General features: G+C 38.8%; 2 protein-coding genes across 3 annotated transcripts in view; one reads left to right on the top strand and one right to left on the bottom strand.

Annotated features, from left to right (window-relative positions):
• The first annotated feature begins 201 nt into the window (after nucleotides 1-201).
• On the top strand, nucleotides 202-16,885 carry prmt7 (protein arginine methyltransferase 7). Of its 2 annotated transcripts, none has more exons than XM_036568090.1 (17): nucleotides 202-429; nucleotides 2,314-2,350; nucleotides 3,221-3,370; nucleotides 3,473-3,581; nucleotides 4,547-4,659; nucleotides 6,805-7,034; nucleotides 7,388-7,568; nucleotides 9,127-9,251; nucleotides 10,066-10,201; nucleotides 11,047-11,130; nucleotides 11,290-11,337; nucleotides 11,649-11,738; nucleotides 13,203-13,364; nucleotides 13,804-13,878; nucleotides 14,103-14,263; nucleotides 15,170-15,266; nucleotides 16,303-16,885. In XM_036568090.1, the coding sequence occupies exons 1-17, from the start codon at nucleotides 335-337 to the stop codon at nucleotides 16,459-16,461; spliced, it is 2,052 nt and encodes a 683-aa protein (XP_036423983.1). In that variant the 5' UTR covers nucleotides 202-334; the 3' UTR covers nucleotides 16,462-16,885. The 2 variants fall into 2 exon arrangements, with proteins under 2 accessions (XP_036423983.1, XP_036423984.1); XM_036568091.1 differs by lacking the exon at nucleotides 16,303-16,885 and adding an exon at nucleotides 15,425-15,475 and having other exon boundaries at nucleotides 15,170-15,324.
• Nucleotides 16,779-22,353, bottom strand: part of ciapin1 (cytokine induced apoptosis inhibitor 1) — a 9,595-nt gene continuing 4,020 nt past the window's right edge. Inside the window, 7 exon segments of the mRNA XM_036568092.1 lie at nucleotides 16,779-17,256; nucleotides 19,487-19,568; nucleotides 19,800-19,887; nucleotides 19,890-19,920; nucleotides 21,512-21,585; nucleotides 22,059-22,227; nucleotides 22,307-22,353. The exon segment at nucleotides 22,307-22,353 is cut by the window's right edge and continues 33 nt beyond it. Coding sequence (XP_036423985.1) covers nucleotides 17,146-17,256; nucleotides 19,487-19,568; nucleotides 19,800-19,887; nucleotides 19,890-19,920; nucleotides 21,512-21,585; nucleotides 22,059-22,227; nucleotides 22,307-22,353 — 602 coding nt within the window. The 3' untranslated portion in view covers nucleotides 16,779-17,145.

Here is a 22,353-nt window from a genome sequence, read left to right as displayed (position 1 = left end):
TATATATATATATATATATATATATATATATATATATATATATTTTATTTAATTTTTTTACTACATATTGACAATGCAAAATATGTGAATGGCTGTCTCTGATAGGAACTGTAGTAGGTTTTGGTTGTGAAAGCAGCTTCCGTCACTGACAGTAGAGGAGGGGGCGGGGCGAGGCTCAGTCACGTGACCCGTGCAGCGCGCTTCAGAAATACTAAACATGGCCGCGTCCAGTGAGGCCATCGTGCGTTAGTGCATCAATGTGGTTAATCCTTAAAGAAACTCTCAGTAAATATTAATATATACATTTATCAGAGCGGCTATAATCGCGGCTACAATGAAGACGTTCTGTGGTCGCGCTAATCCCACCACAGGGGCGCTGGACTGGGTGGAGGAGAGCGAGGAGTACGACTATCATCAGGAGATCGCGAGGTGAGGGATTAAATACTGTAAACCCCCAAACTATAATCCCATCCAGAACAGAGCAGAGCCATGATGCATAAAACAGTTCTGCTGGGTTCCTTTAAGAACGCTGTATTAAATGCAGACAGAAAGTTCCTGTATAGGTTACCTTAAAGGGGAACTCCACCGATTTGTCAAAATTTCTGCATAAGTAGCTACTAAATAGCAACTAAATAACTAAGATGTCAACAAAGTCATTCAGAGTGGTTTGGTGTTCTAAAGAAACTTACCGAGTCAGAATTGTGCACAGTGGTGGTGATAGGAACCAGACGTCCACCTCTAAAAGCTCCCTCATAGAAAGTTATTACATGAAATGGTTAATAATACACTGCCTGATGTCTGACACATTGCTTTACGATATCCATTCATGGTGGAGGAATACATGAAGGGTGTTTGACCCTTATTTTACCAACGTCAACACGTGTAGGTTCACTGGTGGTTTTGGATAATAAATAAAATGTCTATATTTGTGTTGTAGACTTGGTGACCCCTGGTTCCCATCACCCCCACTGTAAAGACATCTGAATGTGTAATTTCCTCTGCAAATGAACCGAAATTTCACATCAAATCACTCTGAACGACTTTACATCTCAAAGACTGAATTATGCAGAAATTTTGAAAAATTGGTGGAGTGTTAAATATTATAGACCATTGTAGAAGTATTGCACAGCAGTAAAAAAACCTTATAGGGCCAGTTTCTTGGACAAGGATTAAGCTTAGTTTTGGGCTAAACAGAAATGTCAGTGGCATCTCACCATGAGAAATCTCATTTAGTCCAGGATTAGGCTTAAATTAAGCATGGCAAACCAGTCCACAGGTTCTTAGACTAATACTATAATTTTTTTGTTGTTTTTAATTAAGATTAAATAAGACCCTGTGGAAGATATAAAAAATATCTGTATATTACTGTATATCTGTATATTTTGTATTACAGTACATGTGCAACATATACAATGTAAGTATATTTAAATGTGACATTAAATATATATGCCAGAATATGCATGTAAATGAATGGATTTTAAAAATATGTTTTAGGCCATAACCTCCTGAACCCTGATCAGCGAACAATGTCTCAGGCATCAGAAAGTATATTCTTGACCATTTCATGTTATAACCTTCTGAGGTTTCACCATTAAAAATCCCATTTAGTCCAGGTTTAGGCTTAATCTGGATCTGGGAAACCAGTCCATGGTTTCTTAGAGTGTAACTATAAATTTGTTTTAAGTTCATATTTAAACTGTCCAGTATGGAAGATAAATATATGTATACTTGCTCATACTAAAATGTGCAAACTGTAAGATGTTTTAAAATATGGGTGCTAAATTATATCTAATGTGCCATTAAATATATGCATATATGCACATATATGCATTAATCCAGATTAAATTGATGCAATAGTGTCCATTTTTAATATTTACATATGTCATATATATATATATATATATATATGTATGTAAATATCGTTCCTTTGCATATGCTATGCTATTATTTGTATTTGTACTACATATAGTTCTAACTGATTAATTAACATTCTTTATTGATATGGACAAAGTACATTTGCCAGGTCCTGTTAGTACTTAAGATACTACTATTGAGGCCGTTTGTCTTTTGTTCACTGAGATTTCTCACATGGTTATTATTTATGCTTGACTTGTCTTGGCACATGTATTGGTCACTTCATTCATTGGTATTTTAATTTGCTTTTGTTTTTTCATTTAAGTGATCAGTGTTTTTTAATGGACTGGATCAAAAAACTTGAACAAGGTTACTGTTAGTGTTCAATTCACTACGGAGGGAATTTGCATTTTGCATTTTGATATTGACGTTAAATGTCTCCTCTTTTCTGTTTAACAGGTCCTGTTATGCTGACATGCTGCATGACAGAGACAGGGTGAGTTTCATCTGTGCTAGAACATTTCAGCTCCAATATCCACTCCTGTAGTTTGCAACTGACCAGAGCCCTGTCTGAAAAAGCAAGTTCAACTTAGACAGTGTTCCTGACCAAGTTTCAGCTTCACAAACCCTAACAGATGCAGCCATGGTTAAACATTTATCAGTTTCAACATTTGATGTGTTGTGTTTGTACTATTTTCAATTAAACAGACACTCTCAGAAAAGAGGTATGAAACTGTCACTGGAGCAGTGACCCTCTTGTCACTGGTTTGGTTCCCTCAAGGGTACATCTCAGTACCTTTAGTCAGGGAACATAACTGTACCATAATCCATGGAAATCATATTTTCTAAGATGTACTGACTCCACACACCCCGTCTCGTCTCCAGGCTTTTTATTTTACAACAAATTTTAAGACATTTGGTTATGAAAAGATACAAAAACTTTTCATTTGGAAAAACTTATTTAAGGTTCATAATTGGACCTTAAAACCACTGTTGTACCTTTGAGGGAACATTTACATTGCTTGTACCTTGATAAATAAAAAATGTACGATAAATGTAAATAGTGGCTGAACAAATAAGTTTTTTGGAGGACTGTTGTGCCTTATAACAGCCAACATGTCCCCCTCCACCATGAATGGCTTTTAAAAATACTTTTAAGGCCAAAACCTAAATCAGACAGTGTATTCTTAACCATTTCCTTTAATAACTTTATGTGAGGGAGCTTTTAAAGGCTCCAGACGTATGTAGAACAGCGGTCACCCCATTTTATATCTTACTTTTATTGCAATTTTTGAAATGGTGTGAAAGATATTTGAATAGGCTTATTGCTACTTTGCCTCATCGCACTCTCCTTTGTGTCTGACAGAATGAGAAATACTACCAGGGCATCCGAGCGGCGGTCAGCCGGGTGAAAGCTCGAGGGGAGCGGGTTATCGTTCTGGACATCGGCACAGGAACGGGCCTTCTGTCCATGATGGCTGTTACTGCTGGAGCAGACTTCTGCTATGCTGTAGAGGTACTGACTGCAGCCTGTTGTGGAAAGGCCTTGCTCTGTCTGCTGTAATGTGAAAATTCACCCTGATTACTCACTCTGTATGTCTGGTCTTTCATCTTACAGGTGTTTAAGCCCATGGCCAGAGCAGCTACTTGCATTATAAAGAAAAACGGCTTCTCGGATAAGATCAAGGTCATCAATAAACACTCGACTGAGGTCACAGTCGGACCAGGTTGGTTCCTCACAAATTTTGTAATAAACTAAATACTGAGTCTTATACTGGTAATGCTGTCGTCTTAAAGGAGCCCCATTTGGCTTGAGAATATAAGAATATTTATCTATCTATCTATCTATCTATCTATCTATATATATATATATATATCCTATATATATATACACATTATTATACAGCAGTGTTGCACCATTCCAATATACAGTTTTGTACAGTGATATAAGTTATGAAATATAAGCTATGATATGTAAATATATACTGTACACATATGCAGTTTGTGAGACTGAGGTAGATAAATGAGAAGCAAGGTATACTGGGGATAGAATATTGATTATATATATATACTAGGTTATAGAAAAAATGATAGATGTACAAGATGTCCGTCTATATGTGCAGGTATAGATTGCTAGATTGAAGGTGCAGTAAGATCAGAGTGAGTCTGTTTGAGGTGTGGATTGTCCATGGAGATCATCATGATGATGACTCAGAGGTGTAGTGATGGGCCCATATACTGCTACACCTGCACTGCTGGCCTGATGGCCCGAGGGAAGAAACTCGGACCACCCTCTGTAGAGCTCTCCGCTCAATGGCAGTGCAGTTCCCATACCAGATGGTGATGGAGCCTGTTAAGTTTTAAGTTTGTGTATGGTTTTATTAAAAATATTCTCACTTGTATTCGGATGATTGAATCAAACAATGTGCTGCTACAAAGTTAAAATGACTATATATTTAAACTTGAAATAATAGCACTAAAATATGAGGAAGTAAATATAGCTATCCATCCATCCATCCATCATCTAAACCGCTTATCCTTTTGGGTCGCGGTGTAAATATAGCTACAGAAATGAAAATTACAAAATATTAAATATCAAGGAGTCTGATGTTGCATGGATGGTGAGTTTCTCAGTCTGTTTATTTTATTCTTGTGTATAAGAATGAAAATAATTCAATGTGTGTTCTTGCAGATGGAGACATGCAGGAGAGAGCAAACATATTAGTGACAGAACTGTTTGATACGGAGCTGATCGGAGAGGGAGCGTTACCCAGTTATGAGCACGCGCACCTACACCTCGTTCAGGTAAGATAAATTCCTGTAGTTAACGTTAAAGGAACAAAATGAACAGTTTAACCGTCACTAAATACACCGTAAACATGTCTGCTCTTATCATACACACTTAAAAAGATGGTTCTTTAAGGGTTCTTAGTAAAGAAAATGATTCTTTAAAGAACCATGAACACTTTTCATGGTTAAAGCGTTCTTTGTGTCATTAAATGGTTCTTCAGATATATGGAGAATGTACTGCAGATGGTTCTATATAGAACCTTTTTGAGAAGGATTCTATATAGCACACAAAAGGGTTCTTCTGTTGTTACATTGTAACAATAGAAAAAACCTTTTTGGTGCTACATAGAACCATTTTCTAAAAGGTTCTATACAGAACCATCCATAGTACATTCTCCACATATCTGAAGAACACTTTCATGATGCAAAGAGCCCTTCAATCTGTTCTGTTCAAAGAACCATTTGTTTACCCTTGAATAACCTTTTTTAAGAGTGTACAGTGGTGCTATGGTAATATTTAGGCTGAGATTTTCCAGCTTAAAGACTAGGAAACCGCCTTCTCATGATGTATTTTGACGGTGAGAGGAAACTACAACTGCTTAGAAGTGGATTTCTGGGGCTGTTAATTTTTTTTTTTTTTCGTTAGCTCGGTTGTACAGATGGAAGGCAGATAACTAACTTTACTGCTAGTTGAATATCTTATTGCAACCGTATAACTTCAACTGTCTTCAAATCAACATTACAGTGGAGAGAATGAATCAAATGACAGAAATAACTCCTCAGATAAGAGAAGGACAAGCTAAAAGCTAAAGGTTGCAAATTAGCTAGCTGTCTAGATACCTTACCTCGGTTTCTCTGTCTCAAAGAGTCACTGGTCTTCGTTTTGTCCACTGTTTTCTTAACAGTTTTGTTCGATGACTGAGATGACAGTTACAATAATGCTAGCCTGGTTGTATTTATTTAGCTCAGCGGCTAGGCTAGCAGTCACGACTGGTTGACACCACAGGGATTCCTAATTGTTCTGTGGCTAAGTTTTTGGCTAACCACTTATGCTCGTAGGTATATTTTAGTTTTTCGACCTGAATTTACATGCCCAAATCGTAAGGAAGTTATTCAGTAACTGCATGAATTAACTGTATTTTTATTTATTTTTTTTGTAAAAGCTCCCCTCAAATTAACAGAACATGTGTTTTATGATCTACACATATTGCTATATGCTTACAATTTACTGCTGAAAGCCAAAAATCTTAGACGCTCTTTGTACATTTTTATAAAAGTAGTGTTTACAGAGCAGATCACTGAAGAGACGCCATCTCTTTATAGTTTATAGCCCAGATTTGTGGAAAAATGGGTCGACTTTCAGTAGACAAAAAAAAAAAGTTGTGAGTTCAGCTTTTTTTATTATAAAGTTTTAAAATTACATCACCCATCTATTTGACTGGAAAGAAGACACCCACCTTATGAATGAAGCTTATGAAATATGAAAGTTATGAAGTAAAGAATATGATAAAGTGCATTTTGGAACCACTGGTGGTCCCAAGGAGTTAAAGAAGCTAATGCATGCTGAGTGCTTGTAGTGACAGAACAGTAAAAAAACAGGAAAAACAATATAAAATCATAAAATCTTTCAAATAGATGAGGCTGAGAAATATAATGCCGCATAACACAACAAATAACATTAAACTCCAGCTTTGGGCCTCAGTGGCCGTTTAAAGTTGTTGTGGTCTGGTTTAAATAGAAATCAGTGCCTATTCACTTCATTTGCAACTGTCATCTCTGTAAGTCCTGTAAAATCCTTTGGGCCAAAAGAGTTTGAATGCGTGCTTTTAACAGTAGTTTGGAAAGCAGTCAGATTAAGGGCAGAAATTGCTCTTCATACCAAAGTATCTTAGGAAATTTATAGAGCATTAATAAACAGCTGTTTTATTTTTTTTTTTTAATACATTTAAATTTTTCTTAATATGAAAAGTAACCAGGAAAATCAAACACTACACCGAAAGCTTCATCAGAAGGCCAGGTGTCCCCAAACTTTTGATGGGCAGTGGGTATTAAGCGCTGATTATAATTATGGTATTATTAGTCATCCTGATTCAAGGGAAGCAAACAATGGCTTCATTTTTCTGTGCTGGAACAGTCCTGGCTTTTATATCCCTCCTGCAGGTGGGCTGTGAGGCGGTGCCCCACCGGGCCACCATTTATGCCCAGTTGGTGGAGTCTGAGCAGCTGTGGAGCTGGGCACAGATTCGGTCGGTGCAGGTGGACGACCGCACGCTGGTGCCCCCTGCTGCTGTCAGAGAATGTGCTGGAGCTCCCGCTGTCTGCGACATCCAGCTCAGCCAGGTCCCCCCGAGCGCTTTCACCCCCATCGGCCCCCTCTGCAGCATGTTCAGGTGGAAGCTCAGTTTTGTTGGAAGAAGATGAACAGACTTCTTACTCTCTTTGCTTTTTATCTTCTTGAGCCCCAGGCTTAGTTATTAATCTTCCTAGTGCAGTTATTCATTTTAACACTTATTTAGTATCTGCTATGAATTAATCAGTAATTACTATGAAACGAATGTGTAAATTCTGTACTTATCAGAGTGAGGAATTAAAGTCTGGACCCACATACAGACCCTCAGACTTTAAGGGGTTAATATTTTTCCAAAGCAGGTTTAAATGTATGCTATAATACAGATTGCATATGAAATTAAGGTCAACATCTATATGTACAGTATAAACAATTCCCTCTTCCTCTCGCTCTCAGTGTGGACTTCAGCAGGCCGGTCAGCAGCGCGCCCCGCTCGTATTCCTGCAGGTTTGTGGCGAAGGGGGGTGGGAGAGCTCAGGTGGTTTTGTCCTGGTGGGATTTGGACATGGACCCCAGCGGCAGCATCGTGTGCTCCATGGCCCCCAGATGGACATACTCTGACCCCAGAGAGTATCCCGTAAGTTCCCTGTTATTGCCAGTAAGTCTGATGGACATTACTGTCCTGATAAAACATCTCGCAGTCATTTCTCAGAAGAAAAAGAATTCAGCTCTGTAATCAAATGTTAAATGCAGTGTGTTCTGAAAGTCTGAGGCTACACTGACAATCTGAGATTGTTTTCATTTAATCCTAGACATAAACAACAAAAGATTTTAGAATTTTGAAAAAAAAAACATGAAACAAAGTAAATTTGTGACAAATCAAATGAAGAAGAAATGAAGATTTTGCACTATTTCTAGGACACTAATAATAATAATAATAATAATAATAATAATAAGTAGGGGTGCGGGAAAAACTCGATTCTTAGATGCATCGCGATGCGGACGTGGACGATTCTGAATCGATTCACAAAAGTCAAAAATCGATTTTCTAAATATTTCATTTATAACGTAACGTTGAGGGAACTCAAAAGGCGCAACTTGAAAGTGGGTAAGTGCAGCGCCCGGACAGTCTGTGGCGGCACAAAAACATAACTGGATGAGCGAGAAATCCGAGCGGCTCCCTCTGCATTAAGGCCAGGTTAGATCAGGAGTTCTCTTAAATGATAAGAGGAGCCATTTTGTCCTTTCAACAAAAATCAAACCACCTTGGGAGCCACAACATTTATGTCTCAGTACGTGTTAATGTCCTAGTTTAGCCTAAAAAATATAAACGAAAACGCGGATTTACTTCGCTCTGCTTTAAGCTTCAGCTACAGCCGCTTTCCTCCAACTCCGCCAGAAAACTTTTCCTCAAAAGTTGAATAGTTTCTTGTAAAATGTCTCTCAGCTTTCCACTGTTTTACGAGGCTGAAGTCGCTTCTCATTCTCCAGCTTCTTGCTGAACTTGCCCGTAAATGCGGCACCATTTAAGGTGGAACGGGAAAATCAGAAAGAGAAGCGACTTCATCTTCGCACCTTTTTACTTAGTGTTTGACAGTCTCTCCTTGCAGATTTAACGTACCAGGAAACCAAGTGCTCTGCTTATACATGCGAATAAGTCCATTCATCTCCAAATGTTCGTCTGTCTTTCTCTTTTCCTTTTTCGTTCGCTACTAGCCAGGTGAAACCTCGTTGCTACGTGAGAAACGCCAGTTCTCGGTCGTTGCGAAACAGGCCTTTCGCGCCCCCCCCCCGCTTTTTACTTTTTACTTTTGATTGTAATGCTGATTAAATAATTAGTAATAACATTTTGTATTCAATTAAAAAAGAATATAAAATATAAGCTTTTTCACTAGTGATCTCAGACTTTTGGACTGTCAGTTTGAGTCTGAGTTTGGTTTGATTAATTCTGACCTGCATTTTACAATGCAAATTACACAGAATTTGAAAAATCAAATAAAAAATTACGTTTGTCTAACAATTAAAAAAATTGTCACAACTAATCACATTTGTATTATTTGCTCGGTGTCTTTAAGGAAAAACATTTTTTTGGCTTTCACAGCATAAAGCATAAGACAACATTGCATTTCTGTCTTATTTAAAATAAGCCAGTATGATGAGAGTCCAGCCTAATGCTGGCTGTGTTTTGTGTGCAGTGGAGGGATCACTGGATGCAGAGTGTGTATTTCCTCCCTGCTGAGAGGAGTGTGTGTGAAGGAGAGGAGCTGAGCTTAAGCGTCTCCCATGATGACTACAGTCTCTGGTACAACCTCTCCAAGGGGTAAATATACACATGCTTCATTCTTTTTGCTGTACAGGTTGGTGAAGTTTTTCAAAGAACTCAGAGCCCCGTTTCAGACAGAGATATCAGAAACAGAATCAGAATCAGAATCAGGCTTTATTGGACAAATTTAATATACAAGTTTCTAATTTTTCTCCAGTTCAGCCGTAGCTACATGATACAGTGTAGTTCACGGTAGAACTTGGTCATTTGTGCAGTCACATAGACGTCCATTTCTGAATTCTACCACATATATTTGTGTAAATATTCCCACATAGACACATTCATAAATAAAAAGAGTATACAAAGTATTTTGTGTAGTACTGTGCAATAGTCAGCCACCCTTCATTTATTAAATTTCCACTTAAAATGACCATTAAGGACAAGTTACTTATTTGTCAGTTTCTGGAAAAACGAAATAAATAAATATCAAATCAGATGTTTTGGGTGTTCAGTGTGTCACTCTCTACCTTCATTCCAGCTTCCATTCTTTTCAGGAGACTCACTTTCAGTTTCTCAAAGAATCTGCAGACACACCTCCAAAGCTCAGTCTTAGAAGTTGGTTTTGCATTTCCTGCTTCTCATGATCCAAATAATCCCAAACACATTCAGTGATGTTGAGGCCTTATGAACAGTTCTGTAAATACCAAGAATGAATGAATACACAAGAATGAATAAATGATTAAAATAAAAATAAATCATTTATCTGTGGTATTTTATATAAAGAATGAGTGTGTTGTATCTAGATTTTTTCATATGCAGTTGATGTTATAGTGTATTGTCACAATGTGCCGTTTGTCTTTCTTTGTCCTAGTCACCAAACTGATGTGGAGGAGAGCTTCTGCCGGCCGTGTTGTACCTGTCAGGCTCACCTGGTGTGGACGCGGCCACGCTTTGGAGAGCTGAACGACTGGCAGAGAACAGAGAGTTACCTCAGTGCTCTCCGCAGTGTGAGTCCTGCTGTTATGAGCTAAACTACACAGTCTACACAGCTAAACTACACTGCCTTTTTTTTATGGCCATATACACAAGTGTTTATACATTTGGAACTCTTGTCATATATATATATATATATATATATATATATATATTAGACATTGCTCATATCTATAGTATTATGCAAAAGTTTGCATTCCCCTGGTCTAATTTCATGTTTTGTTTATTTTCTAAGTTCACACATCCTCTGCAGAGAGAACACACTTAAATATGCCATTTTCTGCTAATTCGAATGCAGAATTTCTATTTACTGAGGTTCACGTTAGGAAAAAAAAAACAAAATATAAAATGCGCTATAACTTTTGCTCAGGCCACATTTATTTGTTTCCCTCCAATGTGTTAAATTCAGCAAATAAGCAGTAATTGTCCATTACAATGTGCAGCAGCGTGTTCTCTGTAGAGGGATAAAATAAGAGTAACTTATTTTCACTTAGAAAATCAACAAAACTAGGGGTGCCCAACTGCATATGGCTGTATTTTATGGCTGTTACGTTAATAAAAAATTAATTTAAAAATCATTTATATAAATTTTAATAATATAATAATAAAAGATTTTATAAATTATTTAATATTGTGATTACTATTGTTAACTCAAACAAAAATATGTATAGAAATCTCAAATTAAATATAAATAAACAAATATATAAAATATATATTATATGTACACTTAGTATTTAAATCTGTTTGTGGATGTATTTGCAGGCGAGTTGGCTAATTTATGTATTTATATATACATAATATAGTGTGTGTGTGTGTGTGTGTGTGTGTGTGTGTGTGTGTGTGTGTGTCTCCATTGTAGGTTTTGGGGAAAGACAGTGTGTGCTTAGCGGTCAGTGATGGAAGTCTTCTGCCCATGTTTGCACACCTGCTTGGAGCTAAAAAGGTGTGTATTTGTTTCTCAGTCAAGCTCTCTTTATTGTTCATGAACAGTGTCTTTAAGTTCTTATACTCTTCACACAGTAATAATGTTTACGAAATTCCTGCTTTTGACCTAAAGTGCATTTTTGACAGTGATCAGACCTGAATTCATCTACAATTTCAGGTGTTCAGTCTGGAAAACTCTGGGATGTCAAAGCGCGTGATTGAGCAGGTAAGGAGATACAGCAGATACAGATCTGAAGTGGTTTTCATAAATCTATAAGGGCACTTCAGTGGCTGAATCTCAAACAGCCCCCTCTGTCCTATATAGTGCGCTATGTAAGTTATGAAATTCTGGTTTCCACACCCAGACACTGCACTGTTTGTGCACACATGACTGAATCCTAAAGGGCTTTTTGTTAGACATGTTATGCACTGTTTAGGTGCAGGAACCAGTATTTTAATTCATATGTGCACCATGTAGGGAGTAGGGAGCCATTTGAGATGCAGCCAGTGGTTCTTAAACTTGTTTGTTACATACAGTTTCTGGAGGCTAATTCGCTGAAGAATGGGGTCCAACTGCTGGCCATTCGGGCAGAACAGCTGACATCCGCAGACTTGGAAGGAGAGCAGGTGCAACTTTTTTTTAAATAATACATGATACATACACACACACACACACACACACACACACACACACATATATGTATATATAATTCTTATAGTTTCATATATATGGTGTATTACATTGATGTAACAGCATTGTACAGTGTTAATTCATTGGACAGATTAGGATGTCCTCACTAAATCTCAAAGCTGTACCAGAACCCCCAAACTTTGTTGATTTGGTGAATTTCAAGTGTCAGTTTCTCACATTATAATTATATAATTTTAATATATAATTATTTATTTATGTATAATTTATTTATTTATTTATAATATATAAGTTTATTTGATTAAACAAGATAGTCAATTTTTTATTTAAAGTAATGTTAAGACTACAGTATAAGAGGTAGAAAGAGGTAGGATGTGTGTGTATGTGAAATAAGATCCAGTGTCAATGGGTGTCCACGCAGTACGTTACAGCCACCCTTTTGGTCTCGTTGTAGAGAGTGGGGGGGTGTTTTCGAGACTGGACGCTGAATCTCGGCTCCAAAGTGTGCAGCATAGCGTGAAAGCCCTGGTTCTTAACGACTGAGAACAGACAGCAGACAGCAGGTCACATAGCCCCGAGGTCCGGCCTCGCCAGTAGCGAACGAAGAAACAGAGATTAAGACGAACATTTGGAGGACTTATTCGCATTTATAAGCAGATTAAATCTGCTGAGAGACTGTCTTTCTCTAAAAAGTTGCGAAAATGAACTCGCTTCTCTTTCGTATTTTCCCGTTCCACCTTAAATGGTGCAGCAGTTACATTCGACGCCTAAGGCGGAACAGGAAAATTAGAGGTGGAACAGGAAAATTAGAACGAGAAACTGGCGAATGAGAAGCGACTTCAGCCTCATATATATATATGCTATTGTTCTCATCATTCTCTGCAGAAGCATGTACACACACTTGCAGAAAGCTTGGATTTACCAAAGCATGTGGTATTAAAATACCTACAATCATATGCAAAGGTCTGGGTGACCCTGGTCAAATCACAAGTGGAAAGTAAGTGTTCTCTAAAGAGAACACACCTCTACACATATTAATGCGCAATCACTGTTTGTTTGCTGAATTTAACATGTAAGAAAAAAAATCAAACACAAAATGTTGCATGTGCAAAAGTTATGGCACATTCCTTTATGTTAAGTTCAGCAAATAAGTACAATTTGTGCACTAAAAATGCCGTAATTACGTTTGTGCACTTATTTTCACTTTGAAAATCAGTAAAACATGCAATTTTACTGAGGCTCTTCAAATTAGTGTGTATGCCTGTGTTTCTGAAGCATAATGGGAGTGTACAAAGTGCAGCTTCAGTTGCTCTACCACACATACATGCACTTCACTGGGAGAAGTTGTAAGGCACTGCAAACATGCGATCCTAAATAAAGCACAGACGAGTAGTGTGATGTTGAAGACCCATGCGTTTTGCTCTTTTTCACAACGCCTACAGATATCTGTTCTAATGGGTGAGCCGTATTTCAGCACCAGTCTGTTGCCATGGCACTCTCTGTTTTTCTGGTACTGCCGCACAGCGCTGGCTCGTCTCCTCCGGCCTGGTGCCACCATCCTGCCCTCCTCCGCCACACTCTACCTCCTCGGCGTGGAGTTCCAGGTACAACGCCTGCTCTGGATTCTACCTTCACTTCAAGTGATAGTTTAAAAAAAGGCCTTATAAACGGTGCTATTTGGACAACTTATCTGCTATCTGCTGATAATTGCTTTAAAAACTGATCAGCATTGGACAGATTGTTTAGATTGGACTCATATTTCAAACCCAAATCTGATGTATTTATTGTACTACAGTAGAAAAGAAGTGTTTAGATGAACATGGGTTACTGCACTAAAATGTAATTATTTATAACCCTATAGAAATAAATGTTGGACTTCTCTGTAAAGCATTTCAAGTAGATATGGAAGTATTGTCTTCTGTACATGAACAGATATGTGCATGAAAATATTGCATATCAGCATTGACCCACAATTCCTATATTGGTGCATTTTTAACTGAAATAAGCCTTTAACTATGTGCTTCATGACTTTCCTCCTTGCAGGATTTATGGAGAATCCGAGCCCCCTGTGGGACCTGTGAAGGCTTTGATGTCAGCCCCATGGATGAGATGGTGCAGGTATGCGTGAGCTCAGCTCAAGTGTAGTATTCTGAGGCTGTAGAACACATATAGCCCTGTTTAGACCACAGAAACCTAAACTGAGATGCTGTTGAGTAACAGGAACATGCATGGCATAAAATACTGACTATTTTAATGACCATTGTAATTTTCAGCATATTGGTCTTATTCAAATGTTCTTGCTGAGCCGTGATCATTAATGGATACAAGTTTTTTTTCTTCAGCAATCTCTGGATTTCCGGGAGTCTCGCGAGGCAGAGCCACATCATCTGTGGGAGTATCCGTGTCGTGCCCTGACCAAACCACACCCAGTTATGACCTTTGACTTCCAACAGTGTGTTCCTGAGCAGCCAATGAACAGTCAGGGAACTTTACCTCTTATTGGGTGAGAAGCTTTCATCAGGCTTTCAATTACAGAGCTTAAAAACTTTCTAACCCGGATATATAACATAGATATATATAGCAAATATGTTTCAAAATAATTAGGACGCTGTGTAAAATGTACATAAAAATAGAATGCAATGATATGCATTTCATGTAAACTCTACATTTAATTCAAAATAGTCCAAGGACAACATATCAAATGTTCAAACTGAGTAATTTTATTGTTTTTTGAAAAACGTATGCCATTTGAATCTGATGCCAGCAACACATTCCGAAACAATTGGGAAGGGGGCATGTTTACCACTGTACTATCACCTCTTCTTTTAACACTCTGTAAGCGTTTGGGAACTGAGGAGACCAATTGCTGTAATTCTGAAAGTGAAATGTTTTCCCGTTCTTACTTGATAGAGGATTTTAGCTGCTCAGTGTTTTCAATGAGTGACAGATCTGGACTGCAGGCAGGCCAGTTTAGCACCTGGACTCTTTTATTTCAGAGTCAAGCTGTTGTAATATGTGCAGAATGTGGTTTTACATTGTCTTGCTGAAATAATCAAGGGCTTACCTGAAAAAGACGTTGTCTGGATGGCAGCATATGTTGCCAAAACCTGTGTATATATACAAATCTGCATTAATGGTGGCTTCACAAATGTGCAAGTCACCCATGCCATGTGCACTAATGCACCCCATACAGTCACAGATGCTGGCTTTTGAACTGTGTGCTAATAACAAGCCGGGTGGTCTTTAGCCAGGAGGATGCGGCGTCCATGATTTCCAAAAAGAATTTTAAATTTTGGTTTGGTGGACCACAGGACACTTTTCCACTTCACTTCTATCCATCTAAAATGAGCTCAGGACCAGAGAAGCATCTGAGAGTTTGTAGTGATGATGTAATGTGCTGTCTTTCCAGGAGAGGGCGCTGTCATGGGTTTGCTTTGTGGATGGAGTACAACCTGACCAATGACATATCCATCAGCATGGGCCTGACCAAACCTGTCAATGAGGAGGTACTTATTACATCACATCCTCCGTCAGAGATCCTCCAGTACTGGGCCCTGAATCCAGGTTCCAGTCCTGGATTTTGTTACCACTGGTAGTTAACGGAACTGTTCCTGTTGCTGATTGGTCACTTGTTGTCATGCCTACCAGTGGTGACAAAATCCAGGACTGGAAACTGGATTCAGTGTTGGGAGTTAAGACCCCTCCATTCCCGCAGTTATAGAACTAGTTAGACCCACACATCAGAAAACCTGTGTTGATGAAGGGGTGCTACTCTGAACATTTTCAGTATCTTTAGTTAGAGAACATAACTGCACCATATTCTGCTGGAATTATAATTAAGTTGCACTTCATACACCCTGTCTGGACTCCAGACTTTGTTTGACTTTTCTATTTAAAAGCAGTTATGAAAAGGTACAAATATGACTTCTTAGCCTGGGAAGGTGAATATTGTGTCCCTTGAACTCATTTACGGCACACAATTGGACCTTAAGGACAGTTTTGCTCCTTTGTGTACCGTTACATTGTTTGTACCTTGGGGACTAAACATATACCTGTACAGTGTCCTTTTTTCTGACAGTGTCTGTGTGACAGTATAGTTATGATAAAATACATTTGTATTCCCTAAAGTAAAAACAGTGATTGCAAGGCCAAAAATATTATAATAAAATATTTCTTAGCAAATTTTCAGCAGAATTGAAATAATAAGCAATAAAGAATAAAAGAAAGAGGAAAAAAAGGAAAAGGAATTAAAGAAAGGGAATATGGAATAACGTGAAAATCTTCAGGTGAGTTAAAGTATAATAAATAATGAAAAAGAATACTGAGTACTGATTATTGTGGTAATTGGACTTCACCGTGCAACCCACTACATCACACTGACCTTTCCTGAGCACATTGTGATATAATCAATACTTAAAACTGACCAACTGCATACTTCATAACAGAAATGATGAACCTCAGAGCTATGAAACATCATGATACATATATTTTGATACTGTCATGTTAAATTTCCAATTCCAACCTGTTCTCCTCTCTCGACAGGGGGAGTGCGTGTGGAGTCCACACCGAAAGCAGGGAGTTTATTTCTTACAGACTCCCTGGGAAAGTTCAGGAGATGGACGCACAGCTGTTTCATACAATTTAACCTTCGACACCAGCATTGGTGATGTTAAGATGGACTTTTCAGTCACTCAACCTTGACCAACAGTGATGGCTGAAATGTACTGGTCAGAAAATATTTCGATCCAAAGAAACACACCTGCTGCTGTGGAAAACAAAGACCTTTCAGTATAGCAGTTCACTGGTTTTACTGTTAACTCTTGTTCGTGCTTCTATATTACTGAGATCAATACTAGTGAAACGTTTTTTAAGCTTTCGTGTGAATAGTTTGATGAATGTGTTTGGACTTCGTAGGCTTTGTATTGAAACCTATGAGATCAATTAAATGTTTTGGAATATTTAGAAAAGATCATAATGTGTTTGAATTTGTGGCAAACCTGAAATACTGCACACCTGTGTGAATAATATCCTTTTTATTTTGCTTAGAATAACTTTATACTACATAGAGAACAAGAAAATTCAGGTGGTGGTGGAGAACGTTTACAAAGAAAAATACAAACCCAAAGTTAAAGGTTAATTTGTTGTCATTAATGAAACTAAGTCGTTATTAAGAAGGCAATCAGTATATATGCACTTGTAAATATGCTGTTTGAATTTGTACATCTGACTATTGCATTGTTCAGTGGAGTTCACTCAGCGCATGAGAGAAATGATGGTGGTTCTTCCAGCTTTGTCCCTGTTCAGTTTTGATGTGAAGGAATCCAGGAACGAAGCCTATGATCGGTACGAATGGAATGGGTAACAGTGGAGAGACTGAAGAGTGTCTTATGTATCAGCAACCTGTGTGTTTGCCAAAACAACCTTTTCTCCAGGTTTGAAAGCAGGCATGCCTAGATACGGACAGCTGGCACACCGGAAGGCATCTCCCAGATAACACTGCAGAAAAAAAAACAGACAAAAATAGTGTAATGAATTCAGTATGATAGATGGGAAGTCGGATAAAGGGACTCAGGTGTCCTTTGCCAGCACTGACCAGCCATAATAATAATAATAATAATAATAATAATAATAATGTACGTATGTCTGAACAAAACCTTGTATCTCAAAATGTTAGGCTTAGAACAAAGAGAAGGAAAAACATTCTTAAGTTAATGTAATGAGGTTTTTTTGTCCAAGTAATTTTGAAACATTTGTTTGTCCATTTGTCTTGAAAAGACAGCTGGAGATTTCAAATCATGTGTGAAGTTACAAAGACATTAAACAAAAAGACATTATTTATACAATTTCTGTCTGTCTGTCTGTGTCTATCCGTCTGTTGTCGTTGTCTGAACAAAACCTTGTATCTCCATTTTTAGTTTTTTTAAGATTTGAAAACGCCAGCTGTCCTTTACACTGTGTTAAACTTATGATGACTGGGGCAGCAGAAATGCTCCAAAAAAGGGTTCCATTAATCTCCATTCAAAGTTAAGAAGTGTTTTCCCTTCTCCTGTAAAGTTACCATTTTAAGCACTTTGTCATGATGGCAAATATACACTCACCATTAGGCACTTTGTAGTTCTACAATTACAGACTGTAGTCCATCTGTTTCTCTGCATACTTCGTTACCCTGTTCTTCAGTGGTCAGGACCCCTGTGTTGTGCTGGTGTGAGTGGATCAGACACAGCAGTGCTGCTGGAGTTTTTAAAACATCTCAGTGTCACTGCTGGACTGAGAATAGTCCACCAACCAAAAATATCCAGCCAACAGCGTCCTGTGGGCAGCGTCTTGTGACCACTGATGAAGGACTAGAGCCCATGTGTCAAACGCAAGGCCAGCGAGCCTAGTCAGGCCCGTGGCACACAAAATTATTTTCATTTTCTATTAATGTTAGCCTAATTCACCAAAAGCTGCACTACAATCCCCAGCATGCACCGCAACATAGTGTGCGTCTATGGGACAGCACCATAACAAGAAAAGATGCCAGGTGTCGAGCCCAAGCAAACAAGACAGTTTAAAAACCTACCATACATTGGGGACATTTAAAGGGGGGGTAACAATGATCTGTAGTAATGTAGCCTATTGTGTTATATAAAGTCTATTATTCTATATAAAACAACTTGTTTTTATTTCAAATTATTTTTGAATAGGTCAAGTATTCAGTGCCTGAAATAAAAACACAGCTGGCCCACAGATCTGTTGAGATTTTTTAATATGGCCCTTTTAGTGGTTGAGTTTGACACCCCTGGACTAGAGGATGACCGACACAAACTGTGCAGCAGCAGACGAGCTATCGTCTCTGACTTTACATCTACAAGGTGGACCAACAAGGTAGGACTGTCTAATAGAGTGGACAGTGAGTGGTGTTTAAAAACTCCAGCAGCACTGCTGTGTCTGATCCACTCGCACCAGCACAACACACCACCACCACGTCAGAGTTACTGCAGTGCTGAGAAGGATCCACCACCCAAATAGTACCTGCTCTGTAAGGGTCCTGTGGGGGTCCTGACCAATGAAGAACAGGGTAAAAGGGGGCTAACAAAGTATGCAGAGAAACAGATGGACTACAGTCTGTAATCGGAGAACTACAAAGTTTTCATATATGGTAAGTGGAGCTGATAAAATGGACAGTGAGGGCAGAAACATCTTTAGGTGTTCCTAATTAAGTGCTTGGTGAGTGTATATAAAGACACAGAAACGTGTGAGTAATGAAGTACAATCAAAGAATCTGAAATAAATGTAAAAAATGTTACAGCTGTGTAGAACTGAAATCATAACCAATGACTGACGTGTTTGGTTATGTCCTAACCGGCTTTTTGAAGGGAGCTTAGGCAATATATTTGGCCAGTGTCACCACACTAATACTACTAAATCATGGAAAACTAAAGTTACACAGTGAGTCAATAAAAAGAAGAAGGAAACAGAATCGACTGAAGCATTGAGATTGTTCTAAGTGTTGCTATCTCTACTGGCCGGAGCTGGTGAGTGACTCTTATGGTGAAAATGTAACATTAGCAGCAAATAATAGAACATAGCACTAAGTACCGAATTCATAAAACCATGAATCCATCTCTGGTCTTACATAAAACCATTGTATGAGATTACATCACAATTATTAAATGACTGTGGTTTCAGTCACAGCCAGTTAAACTGTATGAAAGCGTTAAGAGCTGAGAAGAAAACCACTCACGCTTCCACAGGCTGATTTAGGCTGGCTGACTTTCTGCGCTGCTTTGCCCTCCTGCTCGAGCTCCTCCGCAAGGCCACAAGTGCTTCACCGACAGAGGACAACAACATGTAATCAGTCATTACAGTATTACAGGGAAGATGACACATTTATAATTCATATTTGGTGTATTTAGTCATGTGAATTAACTGAGCGCTGTGGTAATCTCAAAGCTTATTCCGTATCAAGCAGCCTTTTCACCCAGTAGACACCACAGTAGAGCTGAATTGAGAGATATTTCTGTGAACTTTCCTGGGAGTTCATCATGCTTTCTCACCAGTTTTTGCATGCTTTCTTTTTCTTGGTTCCTGATTCTCCACAAGAGGATGCTCTAAGTGAAGCTGGGTCAGGCTTCTTCAGGTCTCAGCATCCAGCAGTTCATCTGAATCCAACATGTCCTACAAAGAGACACGGACACATCGTTATGAAATTACATGTACGCATATCCGAATGGGGTAGATTTGAATAAGAACATACAATTCTGAAGTGTCAAAATCTCAGCAAGCAGTTTAGTTACTAAACTAAATATTACAAACACAAGATTACAACCTAGCAATAAGCTGCCAGTCATGGGTGAGTCATGGCTGAAAGGTGGTGTTCCCTCAAAGGAAAAATGAGCACAAAATGTTTTACTTCAAAAAATGTTGAGAAGCTGTTTAAAGAAAATGATCCTAGAATTAAAAGGCGCAGTGGGCAGCGCTGTCGCCTCACAGCAAGAAGGGCCTGGGTTCGATTCCCGGCCGGATGACCAGTGTTGTTTCTGTGTGGAGTTTGCCTGTTCTCCCCGTGTCTGCGTGGGTTTCCTCCGGGTACTCCGGGTTCCTCCCACAGTCCAAAAACATGCAGTCAGGCTGATTGGATGTGCTGAATTGCCCCTAGGTGTGTGTGAATGTGTATGTCTGTCTGCCCTGCGATGGACTGGTGACCTGTCCAGGGTGTATCCTGCCTTCCGCCCAATGACAGCTGGGATAAGCTCCAGCACCCCACCGCGACCCAGAAGGATAAGCGGTTTAGATGATGGATGGATGGACGTTTCTAAATGTACCATTCACTTCCCAGCCCATACAGTCTACATATGGAAACTAAGCTGCAGAGCCTCTTTCGAATGTCACAAAAACCAAGACATCTACATCTGTTCAGCCTACAGAGGGTTGACTCCACCCATTCATGTTGACGCTATAAGAAGGGTCTCAGCTCGGCCTGCCATTAGAATAAGGCACATTATAGAGTAGCCAATCAGAGCGGAGGTCATTTACATATCAGTCTTAAAGGCACAGAAACAGCCTGTTTTGTTCTAAGAGATAAAGAGAGGTTGGAAAATGGCCATATACAAATGATTATGTCTGTTTCTGATGCATAAACTCACACAAATGTCATGTGGAGTTCAGGGCAACAATAAAATAGAATCAGTGTCAAAGAAGCACTGCATTAATTTCACAAAGTTTCACGGAGCATGCTACCAAATCGCCACTGTCCAAAGAAAAAACTCCTAAATCTACAAAATGGCAACTTAACAGGAGAAAGCAAAAACTTTGAATGCAAGTTAATGTAAAGAGATTTTATTCAAAGCAATTTTGGAGCATTTCTGTCCAATTAACATAATTTTTTCAAACAACAAAGGGCAGACAAAAACAGAAAAAACATGGAGACGTGGTTGAATTTTTCTGACTATATGCCACAGTATGTGTAACTGAAGCCTGCATAATGAGCACGAAACATGAACCCAAAAGGAGCAGAAGAAAACAATATGTCCTGATGAGTCATCTTGTATTGTTTTCTTTTTAAATTTGGGTGGGACTTCCCAAATGGTGTGTTCCCTAGAGTTCATTATGATACTAGACTTGTTTTTCTTCAAGAATAATTCAGTTTTCCATGAAAAACTGATTTCACACAGTTTAAAGCTACACCAATGATTGAAAGGCAACTCATTTCTTGTTATGTATCCTCATGTGTGTTTTATTTTCTGTACTTTTTTTGCTGTATACTTACAATATCATCATCGTTCATGTCATTAGCTGAAAGAGTCCACAGCTTAGCAGCACTTGGATCAAGGGCTGGCTTTTCTGTGAAAGAATAGTGATGAAATTGAGATGACAAATTATAACTATTAGCTGTAGATATGGTGTGGATTAACTGGATGTTTCTGGGTTTTTGTTTTGTGATGTTTTGTTCCACTGATCTGGAAATTTGTCAGTGAACCTGGGTGTTTTCGGTAATTCTAACCCGTGTTTATGGTTGTTATTTCCACAGTGTGGTGTCAAGTGTATGGCGTCATCTCTAAGACATCACATAACACGTGAATACAGGTCTCAGAGAAGAGCCAAAGCACAGGATGTGGCTGGTATTGAGTCCGTCATGTAGATCCACTAACCAGTGTTAAGGCAAATATAACAGCTAGGTTTACAAAATGTCAAATTATTCCACTATGGGCCAAATTCCCACACACAGATTAAGGCTAAACCTGGACTAGATGGGATTTTTAATGTTCAAAGTGCAGTTTAGTTCAAGCCTATGCTTAATCCAGATTAAGACGCACCTGTCTGGGGGGTTTTCTTTGCAAATGACAGTTTCAGTTGAGAAGAGGACCCAACCTCAAAGTTGGGTTTCGAAGCGGACATGCGCACCCTGGACAGGGAGTTGCCTTGGAAACCACTCAGCTGGCTAAGAGCTGAAATAGCTTCCGGGCTCAGGGCTTCACTCTTCACCTGTGGATTTAACAGGATGTTAGTCTGCATGTCTCATCTGGCACATAGACAGTCAATCATTAGCAAGGTGGACTCTCACCTCAGTGACAGACATGAGCCCTGAGAGTTTCAGGGCTGAGACCAGCT

This window comes from Colossoma macropomum, unplaced genomic scaffold (genome assembly GCF_904425465.1).
Source record: "Colossoma macropomum unplaced genomic scaffold, Colossoma_macropomum, whole genome shotgun sequence".
NCBI lineage: Eukaryota > Metazoa > Chordata > Actinopteri > Characiformes > Serrasalmidae > Colossoma > Colossoma macropomum.
The sequence above is the reverse complement of the archived record's forward strand: the minus strand, read 5'-3'. Positions and strand labels throughout refer to the sequence as shown.